At 36.3% G+C, this 17,026-nt stretch overlaps 2 protein-coding genes across 2 annotated transcripts in view; one reads left to right on the top strand and one right to left on the bottom strand.

Annotated features, from left to right (window-relative positions):
• The window catches only part of gldn (gliomedin), an 8,630-nt gene extending 6,853 nt beyond the window's left edge, over positions 1–1,777 (top strand). Inside the window, exon 10 of the mRNA XM_016276690.1 lies at positions 589–1,777. Within this exon, the coding sequence (XP_016132176.1) occupies positions 589–1,054 (466 nt within the window). The 3' untranslated portion in view covers positions 1,055–1,777. The remainder of the gene's footprint in view (positions 1–588) is intronic.
• A 98-nt stretch (positions 1,778–1,875) lies between these two features.
• dmxl2 (Dmx-like 2) overlaps positions 1,876–17,026 on the bottom strand; it is an 85,768-nt gene continuing 70,617 nt past the window's right edge. Inside the window, exons 30-45 of the mRNA XM_016276662.1 lie at positions 15,315–15,508; positions 14,978–15,111; positions 14,432–14,517; positions 14,141–14,342; positions 13,902–14,019; positions 11,151–11,216; positions 10,645–10,731; positions 9,717–9,838; positions 9,493–9,631; positions 7,949–8,009; positions 7,739–7,866; positions 6,021–6,098; positions 5,745–5,836; positions 5,608–5,660; positions 5,263–5,480; positions 1,876–3,880 (exon numbers count right to left, since the gene is read on the bottom strand). Coding sequence (XP_016132148.1) covers positions 3,671–3,880; positions 5,263–5,480; positions 5,608–5,660; positions 5,745–5,836; positions 6,021–6,098; positions 7,739–7,866; positions 7,949–8,009; positions 9,493–9,631; positions 9,717–9,838; positions 10,645–10,731; positions 11,151–11,216; positions 13,902–14,019; positions 14,141–14,342; positions 14,432–14,517; positions 14,978–15,111; positions 15,315–15,508 — 1,988 coding nt within the window. The 3' untranslated portion in view covers positions 1,876–3,670. The remainder of the gene's footprint in view (positions 3,881–5,262; positions 5,481–5,607; positions 5,661–5,744; positions 5,837–6,020; positions 6,099–7,738; positions 7,867–7,948; positions 8,010–9,492; positions 9,632–9,716; positions 9,839–10,644; positions 10,732–11,150; positions 11,217–13,901; positions 14,020–14,140; positions 14,343–14,431; positions 14,518–14,977; positions 15,112–15,314; positions 15,509–17,026) is intronic.

Raw genomic sequence — 17,026 nt, 5'->3', positions numbered from 1 at the left:
TATATATATATATATATATATATACACACACACATTTTAAGTGACTCAAACTACTAATTTATAAAAAAAAACATTGGTCTAATACTTTTCAGATATTCATCCTACAAAATGTACGTAATATAAAATAATGTAAAAAGTTAAAAATAAAAAGTAAAATAAAATACTACACAAGTTTTAATCACTATTCTTATTGTCTTACTCATTACACATTTAAAATAATAATAAAAAAAAAATTATATATATATATATATATATATATAATAAAAATGTCCTATTACTTTTCTTAGTGATAGTTCAGCCTAAAATGTAGTTGAACAATTCACGTGTGAGCAACCAATTAACTTTTGGCTGAATCTTTGACACTCAACGGCTGCCATAGTTCTCAAATATCATTCACAATTTAATTCAAACATGGTATGTCAAGATGCCACAGTCCCCATTAAAAATGAACACATTCTGCTAAACCTCACCTTTTGTGTTCCATGGAAGAATGAATGTCACCGCTTTGAAACAACAGCAGAAAGCCTTTTAATTTAAGAATACTTAATGTTCTTGTAACACGTGCTGTCAATTCTCCAATATTCCCAGGTTTGACCTCCAGACGAAGATCTTACTCACGCTGACAATTGAAAACGCGTTCTATCACAATAAGTCCTACCTCCTTGAGAACTCAAAGACGTATTTCAAATTGGCAATAGATGAGAACGGTATGTGGATAGTATTTGCCTCCAACATTGACGACAACATAATGGTGGCGCGACTGGATGCGAAATCTTTCTCCGTCACCACATACATCAACGCCACCTATCCCAGGACCAAGGCCGGTAATGCGTTCATCGCCTGCGGGATTCTCTACATCACGGATACTAAAGACACAAAGGTGACATATGCCTTCGACCTCCTGAAAGAGAAGCCGGTTAGTGTCAGTTTAGATCTGAGGGCACCTGGAGGGGTTCTGTCCATGATCTCATACAATCCCAGAGACAAACATCTCTACATATGGGACAGCAGCTATGTCAAATCATACCAAGTCCAGTTCCTCTCAGATGAATAATCAAAAATGCATGACATAATTGGCATATTTATAAGCAAATAACCAATGTTTCTGTTGTTACCCATGTGTAGTACCCATATATATATTTTTAATTTTCTTGAGTGGATGATATATCAAGCGCTAAATTGTCTATCTAGTGGTGTTCGCACTAAGTATTTGGACACTTTAGCTACCCTTAAATTTCAATGTGTTAGATATCAAAACATAAAACCAAGTGTCATCGAACATCAAACAGGGCTTTTAATCAACTGGTGATTTTTTTATTAAATCAGTTCTCAAGTTTACACATTTTAATCATTTAAAATGTGTGAACTTGAAGACAAGACACTATTTTCAATTATGGCTATTCAATCGATTATCAATTCTTTAATAATTTAAAGTCAGAATGACTTGTCCAATATAAACTTGAAAAAAAAAACTGTATAAATCCTGCACACTACTCAAACTTGTGCAATTACAAAATTTTACTAGTAAGGTTTCAAGCCTGAAAAGGGTAAATTGACATGAACAATGCTATTCAAATTTTGCAGAGACACGTTTGAGTTTAGTGCAGGATTTCAGTTTATCATTTAAAGCCTAACAAACATCTTTGTAAAATGTTTAGGTTGAAAATTTAATTTGCGCTTACTTAAAAATAAATGCACTTGGGTTTATTTTTTTTCCCTAATGTATGACATTAAAGCATTTTAAAATCTGACTTAAGTGTCTAAATGCAATTTGGGGCTACCATATTTATTTTTTTTTGGCATTTTTACTTTTAGAAGTTGCATTTTTCTTTTTTTGGCTAACATGCATTTTAAGTGAATATTTATTAAGTTATCGTCTACATAGAAATGGTTTTACTAAGTTTACACAGAAATTCATTCTCTTCTTGTTTCATGAATGAGGCCAAATGTGTGTAAATAAATAAATGGAATATGTATGTGCATTACATACATAGTAATTTCATACACCATTTAATTTCACAGCATCACTTCAGTAAGACTTTTCCAGGTAACGTCACTCATAAACCCTACATGGCAAGATTAGTTATGTGCATTAAGTAAAGGTGAATTTAGATTTAATGTTGACCATGTTTATAGAAATGTATTTGACTGCTAGTATGTATACGACACAAAATATATTTGCCAAATATATTGTTTAATTTATATTGCATGCATGTTTATGTAGCCACAAATGCTTGGAAATCCTGAAATAAACCCTGAAACATGTTAATCTAAAGACACGTGGAGTTGAAACAGTAAAATGAAATGACTTACTGTAATTCAAATCAAAAGAATTTATTCAACTTACAAAGGTAAAACTTTGACCATGACAGAACTACCTGTTCCTTCGGAAATACCAACCAGTGTTTTTGGGGTTTGCATTTTCACACACGCAGACACAGATCAGGCTGTTCAATAAATACACATCAGACCATCGGTTTAACATTTAAAATACGTACAGTTGACATGGTGCCCAGCAAATCAGACAGAAACACAAATATGATTTTAATAAATACCACATACATCAAAACAAATATACGACTATTCCAGCAGTTATGATCAAATCAAAAAAATAAACTAAAAGCATTATTGTGTTTGTACAAGCTATTGTCGTAATTCATTTTTATATTTATATATTCATTTCAAACTATTTCCACTTTTTACTACTCGGCCACACACAGCCAGACATTCATTAGTAAATAACAGTTTCCTCTAATAGAGCTATTATCACTTGTAACGTAAGAGTGTTATTGTTTCCCCAGATCTGAGTGCAAATATTTAGAAAAGATAAAACATGAAAAAATAAATATGTAAATAAATAAAACACAAACCTATTCAGTGTTGCACTTTGTCCCAGACATCTAAAACATACCTTACATTCCTAAAGTTAAATATAAATACAAGGATTTGTAAAAGAACAAACGAAACAAAAACGAGTAAACGAGCAAAACAAACGAAGAAATATTTTGTGCAAAAACTAAACGTTTTCTGTTCAAAGTGAGAATTTCAGAGATGAAAAGGTCAAACACGTCATTTCCAGAAGCAAGCATCATCGTCTTGCGTGGAATGTTTAGCTGTTTGGCTGCTATGGAAACAAGCGTGTCAACAGCAGCGTGTGCGTGTGGAAGGGAGGGGGTGTGTCTCTGGGGCCGCGGCGAACCGCCGGGCTGCCAGGGTACTGTGCCATTTTACACTCCGCAAATACATTAGCAGCCAAGGAGAAAACGTACAGTAAAAACTAAATACAACAACTGGACTTACACTGATAGCAGAAGCACAGTGCTGGCATTTTAAGATGCTAAAATGGGCACAAAATGAACACACACACATACACACTTAAAAATGGAGCTTTGAGCACTTTTACAGAGCACGACCAATAACCTGGGAATGGAGTGCGATGACTCAAACAGCTCATGCATACGGCTTTCCTACCAAAAAAACGTTATCTGGATTCATCTCCAGAAATGACAGTAGTCGATCGTTAGAATCGAGAGACCTCGTGCGTGCTTTCCAACGTCTTTTGTGGGGCGGGGCGGTAAAGATATTCTGCAGCGCGAGATATTTGTTACCGGTTTACGATTCACAGCGGAGGTGCCGATGAAAGCTTTAGCGTTCTACGGCCGCTCCGGTGTTAGAGGATCTGGAATATACTGGCCGGAATGTTGTAGCGGTCTGGAAGGACCCTCATTTTCAGGGTCCCGTCGGCTCCGCAGGTGAAGATCCGGTTGCCTGGGCAGGTTTCGATTTGCATCACGCCGGCGCCGATGTTTCGGAATATGGATTGTTTAGCATGCTCGGTGCTGAAGGAGTGCATGAGACCGTGACCCGCCAACTTCCAGACCTGAACCAGAACAGGAATACGATTATTAGAAATGATGCGCAGAAATGTATTTAACAAGCAACATTCAAATAAAAAACTGAAATGTACAGAAAAATTTTCATTACAATTGCTGTATTGTTTTTCGAATGATATATGCATTCTGAATAAACACTGGCACAGTAAAAAACATGCCATCAGAGAAACGCTAATTAAATATCACCACTGTTATGGCTTAAGCCAATAATTAATTTAGACTGTCGGAATTTAAGTGCATCATTAAATATTAGTTATAGATAGAAACATTAGCCAGGTTGATTGACTGACTAATCTTTACCTATTTGAGATTATCGTATAAGCTGTTACAAGCTTTGTGTCAGCTGCAAAAACTAGCAGACTTGCATTATTTTTGTGAATACAGTAAAATATCGTGTACATTTAAAAAAATGTATATTTTTCAATATTATGAAACCTTTCTCAATTGCTATCACTAAAGTGTATTACGTACACTACCATTACATCTACCACGGACCACCAAGCTCTCTAAATGCTGGAGAAAGAGGCAGTTCAAAACATTATCAAAATTGTTCATCACATACGTAAAAAGAATACGTACATAAGTAAAAAGGAACACCCTTAAAAAGTAACACTGATATTTTTTGTATAAGCATGAATACTACTTAAATTAAAAACAACATGCTAAATTCTTTACATTCATTTTGGAAATGCATAATCAGAGACTGTTAGCAGCCTAAAGGCTTGTTTACACCAAGATAAATGTTCAGTGCAAAAATTCTATTTTGTAAACATTTTAATTTGAATAAACATCTGGTTAATATATCTGTTCAGACTGACAAGAACATTCAATATGCTGTTAATGTAACATTCTTTTTGTTGTAATTTCGCATTTTTATTCAAGTTGGCTACCATTTTTTTTTTACACATCTGCCCAGTCTTTTTATCAAGTGACATTCTAACTGGACACAGCCTTGGACATCAACAACAACAATTTAAAAGCTAATATTAATAAATTTTTCTTATCCTAAAAATGTAAGATTGCATTATTATTTAATTTGCACATTTAACAAATAATTAGGGACAAATTTAGAGAATCTTTTGATAATGAACCATGGACAAAACATCACAAAATGTTGAAGATAAAAGGTAGACAATTGCTTGATTTTGTAGTTTTCATACATGCTAGTGAAGATGGCAGCTGCTGAGGAGGAGATCTAAAAAAAATTAAATTCTGTCGTTTGGCAATAATTTAAATTCAGTCTAATTATTTATATTTTGGAGTTATCAATACTAAATCAATATTAAAAAAATAAATAAAAAGCCTCAATATCCACATAACAGCGACAGGACATGTTTAAGATGAATTGTGTCACGTTAGTGGAATATACCTTCATGTTCCCTTCGGCTGAGCCGGTGACAAAGAAGTCTTCAGTGGAATCCATGGCCAGCGCTTTGATGGCCGAATCATGTGCCTGGAATGTGTGGAGCAGCTGTCTCTGACGGATGTCAAAAATACAGACGAAGCCCTTCCGGCCGCCCGTGATGATTAGCTGCTGTTTAGGAGCATACTGAAGAACCGTTGCACCATTCTCGTGGCATTGGAACGCTGGATATAGAGAAATACCAGAATGCAACCTTTTTACAACATTTTTTAAACAATATTGAAAATTAAATAAAATCACTTATTCAACATATTTTTAAAAACATCTTCCCTCAAGAGCCTGTGGACATACCGTGTATCATTGAGTTACTTGGAGAGACCAGAGTGTCCCATAAACAAACATTCCTGTGGAAGAAAATGACACATTTCCTTAAAAATGTTGTATATAGTCTGTTTCTATGTGACAGTAAGATAAATCATTTAACTGACCTGCCATCATTGGACTGTCCTGCTGTGGCGATCAGACTGGAGGATGTAATGAAGGCGAAATCACCGCAGCTTTTACTGTGACACTGCCAGCTCTGAGACAGACACACAGAGATGCTATTATATGGTGACATATATTTAATAGTGAAGTTAGTTTCAATAAAAGTTCTAGTAATATATGTTTGCAGAGTACACATGCTTTAATTCAATCACACTATGAGGGCAGTTTGTGACTGTCAGTAATGTAAAGCTTGTGCAGTACCAAGATCAAGCTCTTACCAAATACGGTTTGGGGTTTGAGGAGGTCTGATTGACTTGCCAGAGGCTCAAAAAGCCCTCGCCATCTGCAACACCACACTGCAGACAGACGGAAAGAATGAAGATATTTAACCGCACAGCCAATATTTTTAGCTGTATATTGCATAATGATTCATATAAAGGACAGAAGACACAACAGGATGACCTTCCCTGAACAGATGTGCTGCTGTACTGGACTTATTACATAACACCACAGACAACAATTAAGCACTGATGTACTCACATGAACCTGGAAATTATTATACACCACATAAGTAACAGCTACTAAAGGTCAAAAGCCCTTTCAATGGATAATTATCAATTTCTATTTTAATATTTTTGTGTTTTGAAATGTAATTTATTCCTGTGATGACAAAGCTGGATTTGCAGCAGTCATTTCTTCAGTCTTTTTATATATATTTTTGTAATTAATATGAATGGAAAAAGTGCTTAATATTTTTTTTATAAAGGTGGAAAGTGTGATTTTTTTTTCAGGATTCTTTGATTAATACAAAGTTCAAACAAACAGTATTTATTTGAAATAGAAATATTTGTAACAATATAAGGGCCATTCGACAGAACTGGTCCAACGTCAGAGTCGGAAACGTCTTGAAAAAAATGTGTCTTTTGTATGTATGCAAACTGTATAATATCCAAGGTACACATTTCTAGTAATTGTGTAGTAAATTCTCATATTGTATTTTCAGAAAGTTTTAGAATCTCCCCAAATGCGTTACCACCGAAAAACAGTAAGAATCATTTAATTAGTAGGGTTATATTGACCTATTAAGATTTTTCCTTACATCTACATTGTAAATATATATATTTTTTAGATTTGGGTAACACTTTACTTGAAGGGGTGTGCATAAGACTGACATGACACCTTCATAATCATGACATGACACATGTCATGAATATGAAGGAGGTTTTATGCATGTTTATGACAACTGTCATTAAGTGTCATTCGCTCAGTTATGTCATTTTTAATGCAAATATGACATTATTTGACCTAACCCTACCCCATAACAAAGACATCTCAAACAATGTCATCTTTGCATTAAAAATTACATAACTGAGCGAATGACACTTAATGACAGTTGTCATAAACATGCATAAAACCTCCTTCATATTCATGACATGTGTCATGTCATGATTATGAAGGTGTCATGTCTGTCTTATGCACACCCCTTCAAGTAAAGTGTAACCGAGATTTGTCGTATTTTGAATCCAAGTTTTATCATACTGATTTCAAAGCTAAGGATTCAGTAGTTTGAATATACATTGAACCAAAATCATAACAGATCAATCAGAACATCTTAGTTGATAATTCAGTATACTTTATTTTTGACAAAACGTTCCATGTTTCGGTTTAAGCTTACTAATATTTTAAATATTATTGTGGGTTTCAATAGATAATAGAAGGATTTTAGTGAACATTTAAGAAATTAAATGCTTTTTAAATTTGGATTTTGGTTGTGGGACAGCAGTTTGCACCAATTCTGTAGAATGTCCCATCTGTCAATTTTGATCAAATTAATGCATCCTTGCTGAATTAAAAGTATTTATTTCAAAGCTCACTGACCCAATATTTTGAACAGTAGTGTATTGTCTAGCAATAAAAGTGAATTAATTTAAAAAAGTTACAAAATAAGTCACTTGGTTATGAGGTTTACTAATTTTGGTAACAAATGCTTCAATACCTTGTTGCCCTGTGAGTTGAAATAGAGGCGTGTGACTCGAGCGTTTCCTGCCTGTCTGAAACAGATGAGCTGCTGTGGACGGTTCCACTCAAACATCCTCACACTGCCGTCCTGAGCACCCGTCATGTCTGAAAACATGACAAAGAAGTCAAACAGGAGTTTCGTCAAAACCTTACACAGTGTTTGTGTGTGAAATAAAGAGGCACTCACAGTACTGATAGATGGGATGAGACGTCATTCTCTTCACGTTATTCAGGTTCCTCTTCATGATCTGACACAAATTACACACACAGTTCAACACATTAGAGATGCTCTCTCAAACACATACACAACACTAAATTGTACTGTAAAATATAAAGAATCTTACAATATTCTATAGTATGATTTAGTGAAAGATTCGCTTGAATTTGTCTGAAGTTGAACTACTTGAATTAATTAGCAGCATGTAGAGCTTAGAAAACTAGTTTGAATGTAGCTTCCCCAACTCCATCGTGTCATCTTTATCAGCTGTGAATGAGAACAAGAGTGGAGGTTGATGTGATGACGCAGGTCTGTACCTTGGGCCGCTCGGACTGTCTGCGGTTAACTCCGCTACCTCCAAACGCTCTTATCAGCGCAATACAGACTCATCAAGAGCTCTGTTGAGACCACGACTCACTGTTTGTGTTCTGCTGATAGCAGCCAAAAGAAAACACTCAGAAGCCACTCTTCATCGGCGGGTGCAGCTCTGTGGGAATGTGACCAGCATGAATCTGCATGTATGTGTGCATATGCACAGTGGGGTCCAAAATCTGAGACGCTTCTATGTTTTCCCTTATTTAATACAACCCTGTACATTACAACTATTTGAGTAAAGTTTTAGAAAACTGAATTAAAAAATAAAACATGGATCTGAATTTATTTCACTTGTTTTTGCCACGGGCACAAGCTTCAGTCTGGATCCAGAACACTCGAGAAGAGATGATGCCAACCCTGAAACAACATACAGAACTACCAAATTTTGCTATAAGTTTGATTGCATCATATAATAATTGCTGTTAATAGTGTTCATCGTCTGTTTGATTACGTCTTTAATTGATTTTTCTGTACATTTCTGCCATATGTACATTAACTAACAGTCACCACTGATAAGCTACTACTAAATATTGTAGATATTTGCTTTGCAACAATTTGTATCGTAAAAAGCACTATACAAATAAACTTTAAATGAACTGTTTGTTTTTTCTTCTTCTTTTTGAGAATCATCTAATTTCATGATTTGAGAATCCCCCCCCCCCCATTTTCTATATTTTGTGGCAAAATAAATGTTAATTTCTTTGCTTGTGATTTAAGACCATACCAGCTTACAAGGCTATTTCATAATAAAAACCCATTAAAATGAAATATAATAATACTACATAATGTTATATAATTAATAAAGTTATGTCCATTAAATTTTTTTTTTTTTAGGATTTTTGTATTTAAGATGTTAAGATTCTGTCTTTGATTTAAAAATAAATAAAAAATTATCTGGACTTTCCTGTCAGTAATCCTTTCATAGGTGTCAACTGAATAAAAATCTGTAAAAAATAATTAATATTTATTTATATGCCGCAGTTTATCATTCTCAAATCACTGAAGTGTTTTGTTTTGGCATCACATTCAAAGTGGCATCACTTTCTAAAAAAAGGTCAACAAATTAGCCACTACATTTTTCCCCCCAAGTTTACTTGCTAACATCATTCACATCACAGAAAACAGTCTGACTAACATACCACACTGGAACCCATGCTGGTCTGTCCGCTGCCCAGCCATGGCATGGAGGACGATGCTGCCATTTGTTGGGGGGCAAAGGGACCAGCACTGGCCTGGGCGATGTTGGTGTGAGACGAGCGGTAATCCACATCATCAGAACTACACGGAGGAAACAAGATGTTCATTGCAGTCCCTTCAAATCTGTGAGCTGAATGATTCAAACACACACAGACAGGTGACAAACCTGCGAGACTCCTTGTCAAAGTCCTCTCCGATCCAGGTGTAAGGCTGAGCTGCGAGCAACGTGGACACGTCCACTTCTTGGACATCATGAGTGGACGCCAGCACTATTTCATTAGTGTTAGCCTGAGAGGAATGGATTAGCACGAGAGGATTAAATGGGACATTAAAACACTTATTCCTCTTTCGGAATAAAGAGTTTACTGCTGAATGTAGAAATTAAAATAGCATTGTTGACAGAAAAAAAAGTCACATTTGTGTATTTTAAGTTGCATTTTAACACTACATTCAGAAATAACTGTAAAACACAGGAAAATAAATACACACTTCAGTTCCCCTTACTCCACAAAAATCCTTCAAATTTAACTTTGATTAATTACAGTTACAGAATACTGATTTGAGTTGAAGTTGATTTGAGGTTAAATATAAATAGCCTAGATGAAGTATAACTAATTGTGACCCTGGACCACAAAACCAGTCTTAAGTCGCTGGGGTATATTTGTAACAAAATTATGGATTTTTCTTTTATGCCAAAAATCATTAGGATATTAAGTAAAGATCATGTTCCATGAATATATTTTGTAAATTTCCTACTGTAAATATATAAAAACGTAATTTTTGATTAGTAATATGCATTGCTAAGAACTTCATTTGGACAACTTTAAAGGCGGTTTTCTCAATATTTAGATTTTCTTGCACCCTCAGATTCTAGATTTTCAAATAGTTGTATCTCGACCAAATATTGTCCTATCCTAACACATTTATACATTCAGCTTTCAGATGATGTATAAATCTCAATTTTGAAAACAATTTACCCTTCTGACTGGTTTTGTGATCCAGGGTCACAATTGACTTTGAAAACTGATTTAAAGGCCATTAACAGAGCCATTCTCTCTATAATAGAACTACAGATACAGTAGAAATGCCCTTACCTTGTTAATGGCAAATGCCATGATGATGTCGGATTCTTTATGGATGATTTTCGCTTTGCCTCCTGGGTAACCCATATCAGCCTCCACCTGTAACACACACACACACAAATACACACTCGTATTAGTCTGTCCTGCTGCACTGCTGTTTTTTTAAATAATCGCCCAACCACATCTACACACACAGCAGAAATAGCAGGAAGTTTGCTAACATGCAGTTGAGACCATGTACACACCGCCTCAGAGGGCAAAACATGAATTAATCGCCTTTATTACTTGATCTTCTAAACATGGTGTCAGAAGCAGAATCCGGCCTGATTGGTTAAACACTTTCAGTGCCGCTGGCGGTTAGTGAGGAAGAGCAGTGCCGAGCCAGACGAGTTAGGGGATGTGAGGAAAGAAACAGACTTGTGTGTGTGTGTGTATATGTGTGTGTGAGGTCACAGCAGGTTAACAGAGGACAGAAGAGGGTTTCACAGAGAGACGAGTCCCATTCTGTGTCTCAGTACCTTGTTGGTTTTTCGAGCTCCAGTAACGCAGTTTTGTATGAGGTGGTCCACATGATCATCTAAAGACTACACAATACACACCACAGCACACACACACATACATTAACAAACACACACGGGGCACAGCACAAAACACATGCACGAGTGACAAACAGATGGAGAAAAACAAATGAAATAATAAAGACCAAAATGAATCTCATTTGGAGCTCTAACAGAGAGAGATGGTCTTGAGATAACATGCACATTCCCTCCAGCGTCTGTGTCAGTACTTACCCTCAATATATAAAGATGGCCACTTACAAAATGTCTATTTATTTGATAAAAATCTTGTTTCAAAAAACAAGATGCTCCACTTGACGTTCCCTTTAGTACATTAGTAAAAAACTAATGACTTTTTAATAATTTTATTCAGGCAACTCATTCTAGTTCCACCCCTTTCATTTCCCAACTTCTACATTTCTCCACAGCTTTCATTGCTGCAGTTTGGCTCCGTCCTATTCAATGCCTTCACTCTGGCCCCGCCCACTGCATTACCTCTCATCTGGCCCAGCCTATTAGTTGCCTAAATGTACAGTCGTAATTATTGTTGTTCATGAAAGCAAGTCATTACAACTGGAATCGTTGGGATTGAGGTGGGTCTGTTTTGTACATCTGGACGTTACAGCGATCACGTGCTCTGTATGCGTGCATTGCGTATGATTGATTACCATTAGTATAACCACAGGTTTACTACAAATGCCATGGTTAAGCTACGGTTAGTATAGCAAAACCATGGTTAATTTGTGGTTACCTTAGTTTAACTATAACAAAGTTTTTTTGGTTTTATTTTTGGATTTATTTGTAGTAAAAGCATGTTTAATTTTCATAAAGGTACATATGTAATTAAAACATTATGTAACATTATGGAGCCAGTCTTAATATTTTACGTGATCTGGCTCTTGATTTTATTTTTTCATTTCTTTTCTGGGAGGCAAACTATAGAGATGTATAGTATCTATATGCGTCTATACATATCTATAGCCCTATTTGGATGAGACTAGTTTTTTAAACAACGTTTTGAGTTTCATGTACCAATTCGGACGTGACTAACATCTCCATGTTTATTCCAGAAGTGGGAGGGTCTGTTTTGTACATCTGGGCATTGCAGAGATCACACATTCCTTATGCGTGCATTGCGTAGTCATTCAGATTGATTACCATAGTATAACCACAGTTTTACTACAAATACCACGGTGAAGCTATATGGCTAGTATAACAAAACCATGGTTAATGTGTGGTTACTTTTAACTATTTTATTTTTTTATTTATTTGTAGAAAAACCATGTTTAATTTTCATAAAGGTACATATTTAATTAAAACATTATGTAATTGAGTGCAGAAATGAAGGTGAGTATTCTTAGCTGACGCTGATATTACAGTAGTCAGTCTTAAAGGGATAGTTCACCCAAAAATGTTATTTACAAAATTATTTACTCACCCTCATGTCGTTCTAAACCAGTAAGACCTCCGTTCATCTTTGGAAAACAAATTAAGATATTTTTGATGGAATCTGACTGCTCTCTGACCCTCCCATAGACAGCAAGGGTCCTTACACGATCAAGGTCCAGAAATGTAGCAAGGACATCGGTAAAATAATCCATGTGACATCAGGGGTTCAACATTAATTTTACGAAGCTACAAGAATACTTTTTGAGCGAAAAAAAGAAAAAAAAAACGATTTTATTCAACAATTCGTCTCCTCCGCATCACCCTAGCGCCATTTTGGAGAATATCCACTGAACGGATACGTTGTTTTCGTTCAAATCAAAGCGAAAACAATGTAGGAAACATATCCGCGTGACACAGCTGACACAAACCAGCATACGCAATTTACGTTCAGTGGATATTCTCCAAAATGGCGCTAGGGTGATGCGGAGGAGACGAATTGTTGAATAAAGTCGTTATTAATAAAGTCGTCAGAGAGCTCTCAGATTCCATCACAAATATCTTAATTTGTTTTCCGAAGATGAACAGAGGTCTTACAGGTTTGAAACAACATGAGGGTGAGTAATTAATGACAGAATTTAAATTTTTGGGTGAACTATCCCTTTAACAGTTTACGTGATTTGGCTCTTGATTTTTTTATTGTTACTTTTTTATTTCTTTGCCGGGATTTAAATAAAAAATGCGCACAGTAGTAAGAGTGTCTACGGTAGTTTATGTTAGCCAAAACACACAAGGAAAACATAAAATTCTCTGCAATCACAGACATTCATATTCTGATGGGATTACTTTTCTCAAAAGATCACCGAATTTGCCAAAAAAAACAGCAGATCATTTGCTCTGGAATTATTACAGAGGTTGTATGAAAAAACACAGACGTGACAGATTTGGACGGGAATTAAAATCGCAAAGTACCTCTGTGAAACAAATTTCTTTAAATGACCCCCTGGAAAACTAGTCACGTCCGAATAGGGCTTTAGACTGCATCTGAAATCACATACTTTCCTACTATATAGTAGGTGAAAAAAGTAGTTCGTAAAACAATAGTAGGCGAAAAGTACCTGGACGACTTAATACTTCCGGCGAGATTCTCAAGTTCACACTTGATGGATCTCATGAGTCCATGAGAGAGTATTTTTTAATGGCAGTGAATCAATGTAACTGATGCTGGGTGGTCACATGACTATGACTGGTCCTGCCTTTTTAAAAACTCTCACGCCCCATTTATTCTGTCAGTGTCTGGTCCCACCCTTTGTATTCTGTAGTTACCTCACTCTGCTTCCTTTTCTTTGTGAAGATGTATCGAATCAAAGTCTCCTGGAGCATCTCCTGTTTGACCAGAAAATGCCACAGACGGCGAGCAGGGAAGGAGAAGCGGTGCTTCGACCTGAAGAGAAAACAAAACAAAACACAAAAACAGATGTACAGCTGTATACACATATACATAATTATTTAAAGATTCAGTAAGTCTTTAAGGTTTAATTGAGACATCCGGAGCAAATACTCACTTGAACGGTGTGTTATCTGGCTCTAGCATGGCTTTGTGTCGGAGTATAGCTGGTCCTCCCCCTGCACTCAGGTCCGTGGGGTAGGTGTTGATGTAGTTTGGTGGAGGGCCATCAAATTTGTTCATTTTTTCCAAGATAATCTGTTCCCAGTTTTCCAGTGTCTTCAGCACAGCATTGGCCAGGGGAGACGTCACTGGCAACTCTAAGACAACACAAAGAGGTACAGGAAATGGAAGTGAATTATTTTAAAAGTCTGAGCATGTTAAGAGTACATTTCTACTACTCATGCACCTGTGAAGTCCAGTCCTGTCAGAGGCAGGAATGTCTTGACATTGTGCAGGGCAAGTTTGACCATCACTAGGCGGATCAGAGACCAACTGCAAAGACACAAACACACGCAAACATCCTTCAGTCCACACACGTATGAGATACACTAAACACATGTATTCTGGTGCACACAGGACCAATGTCTTTCACTAAACACCAAAATTACTAGTTCATTTTAATATCATTTTAAAAGGTAGTTTCAGCAGCAATATTTCTTTACCTCATCCATGAAAATACAAGCAGAATGCATTCCTGCACAAATCGTTCATAAAATCCATAACGATAAATACAGCAATATACATAATAATGTCTTCACAAACAACTTGCATACATTTTCAAGAATGGAAGTTTTTATGAAGGTTGTTTCAACTTCAAATTTTTGCATTGTATGGCACTTGCTTTTTATTTCAGTTTACAAATGCATCACAATAAATGTTCCTTATCTTAGTTTTACTTCTTGAATTTTTTGTAACGATCCTTCTGAACTGTTTCTGATGGTTAAAATCTCACCTGTAAGAGTTTGGTTCGGAGTGTTCGGTCATCTGTGTGTCTGAGAGGAAGGCATCATCATCATCCTCATTGTCACTACAACCGCTCTCATCTGAATCATACAGTGCCCCGCTGTCAGAGAGAGGAAGGAAAGGCTGGAGGAAACACAAACACATTCACACAGACAGTGAGCAATGAGACAGACACTCTGATAACTGCTTTTCAGATTTATAAACTGATGAAAATGTAATACTGTGTACTTGAAACAAAAAATTGCTTATGTTTATGTATATACAGTGCATATTATTTTTTATAAATCAGTTTATCCTGTGTAAATAAGCAGTAGACACAGTCTCACTTTGGCCACAAAGTAATCCCACATGCTGAGCTCAGGTGGAATGAATTTCTCCTTATAGGTGGGCCGTTCTACAGGGATGGGTGGAGGTGTGGCAGGAGTCTCTTTAACGGGACGTCCAGGAACAAGCATGCGCATGTTAAACCTGCGTCGCTGTCGGTCCACATCCTCAGCAGGAGGGGTTGGGGGAGGTAATGCTGGAGGAGAGAGAGAAACGGAGAGTGAGAGACACGTACAATACTTATATATCAATAAAAAATAAAAAGAGCTATGTTTGGAATGGCATACTAGCTACTTCAGGGGGAAAAAAGTAGTATGCAGTATGTGTACTGCGCAGAATACTGAATCCAACAACGCTATACACACAATTCGACCTTCCGTTTCCAGTTTCACAAATGAATCTGAAGCAATCCCTGCTGCAACTTTTCACTGCAATCTCTTTCTTGACAAAATTTGATTAAAAATGCTAAATTATACATTTTCAAAATGATAGGTGGCCGCCATTTGCGGACTCCTAACAGCAAGTAGAAACTGAGTAGTATGTAGTAAGCAGAAAGTTACTGCCCTATTCCAAACAAAGCCAGAGAGGTAAAATATTTTTAAAATGTTGAAAAAAGTCATGCCAATAAACCGACAGAGCAGAAGTTAGGGAAACTATGAAAAGAATCCTGTTTGAACACAAACTGATCCTAAAATAAGAGCAGACGACCATGATTAAACACATCTACTATAAACAGGTGGTTGATCAGCAGGTCGTGCAGCTGGTTCATGAGTAAGAAAGTTGAGAGGGTCCCTGTGAACTTACAGAGAGGATGGCATGATATCAAACTGCTCACACACACACGCCACAGCACACTGTCAAGAAAACAAACCTTCCCCGTTATCCGGTTTCACTTCATCAGGTTCAACTAAATAACAAATACAATAACATGTTTAATAACAATTAATAATAATTACATAATTAATCAAATAAGTTTTGTTTTTAAAACATATATTTCATGTTTTTTTTTTATGTCACAAGTGGTATACGGTATATGTGGTTCAGTTAGTCGCTGAGTTTAGGAGTGATTCACAAATCTTTCTGATTGATTCATGTATTTGTGGAAAACGCATGTTCAAGAACCTATTTATGGAACACAAATATCACATTATGAAAACTTCATTAATTCCAGTATTTTCAAAATTTCTGAAAAATAACCCGTTTTTGGTTTCTAATAGTGATTATGGGTGTTTGATTGTGTTTTAGATTACTATTAGTATTCTTGTCAGTAACATTGATGCTACTTGAGTCATATATAACAAACCCACAGAAACACACACACAAAAAAAGAGAGATGATTTAGACCAACAGCTTTCATTTACAAACAGCTTCTGAAATGCAGCTTACAAATGAAGTCCAGTATCTCATTTCTTCAGGTGTTTAGTGTATGAAGAGTCTCTCTCTATCTCTGTGTTGATGTGTTTTCTTTTGAGCTGAAGGGCGTCTCATTAGCATTTAAAGCACGTTTTGATTCTGATAGTGTGGAATGTTTATCTCAATTGCAAGGGAGGACAAATCTGAAGAGAAGAATCTCCTCAAAAACATCATCCTTCAGAAGTCATGTTCAAAGAGAAATTCTTGCAGTAAGAGTCTGTCAGTGCGAGAATGTGTGTGTGTGGGGGGGCGGGGGGGGGGGTGGGGGGGGGGGGGGGGGTTGGGGGGGGGGGGGGAAAGA

Source organism: Sinocyclocheilus grahami, unplaced genomic scaffold, assembly GCF_001515645.1.
Source record: "Sinocyclocheilus grahami isolate Dianchi unplaced genomic scaffold, SAMN03320097.WGS_v1.1 scaffold105.1, whole genome shotgun sequence".
In the NCBI taxonomy this organism is placed as follows: domain Eukaryota; kingdom Metazoa; phylum Chordata; class Actinopteri; order Cypriniformes; family Cyprinidae; genus Sinocyclocheilus; species Sinocyclocheilus grahami.
Note: the sequence above shows the minus strand (reverse complement) of the source record. Positions and strands in the feature narration are given on the sequence as shown.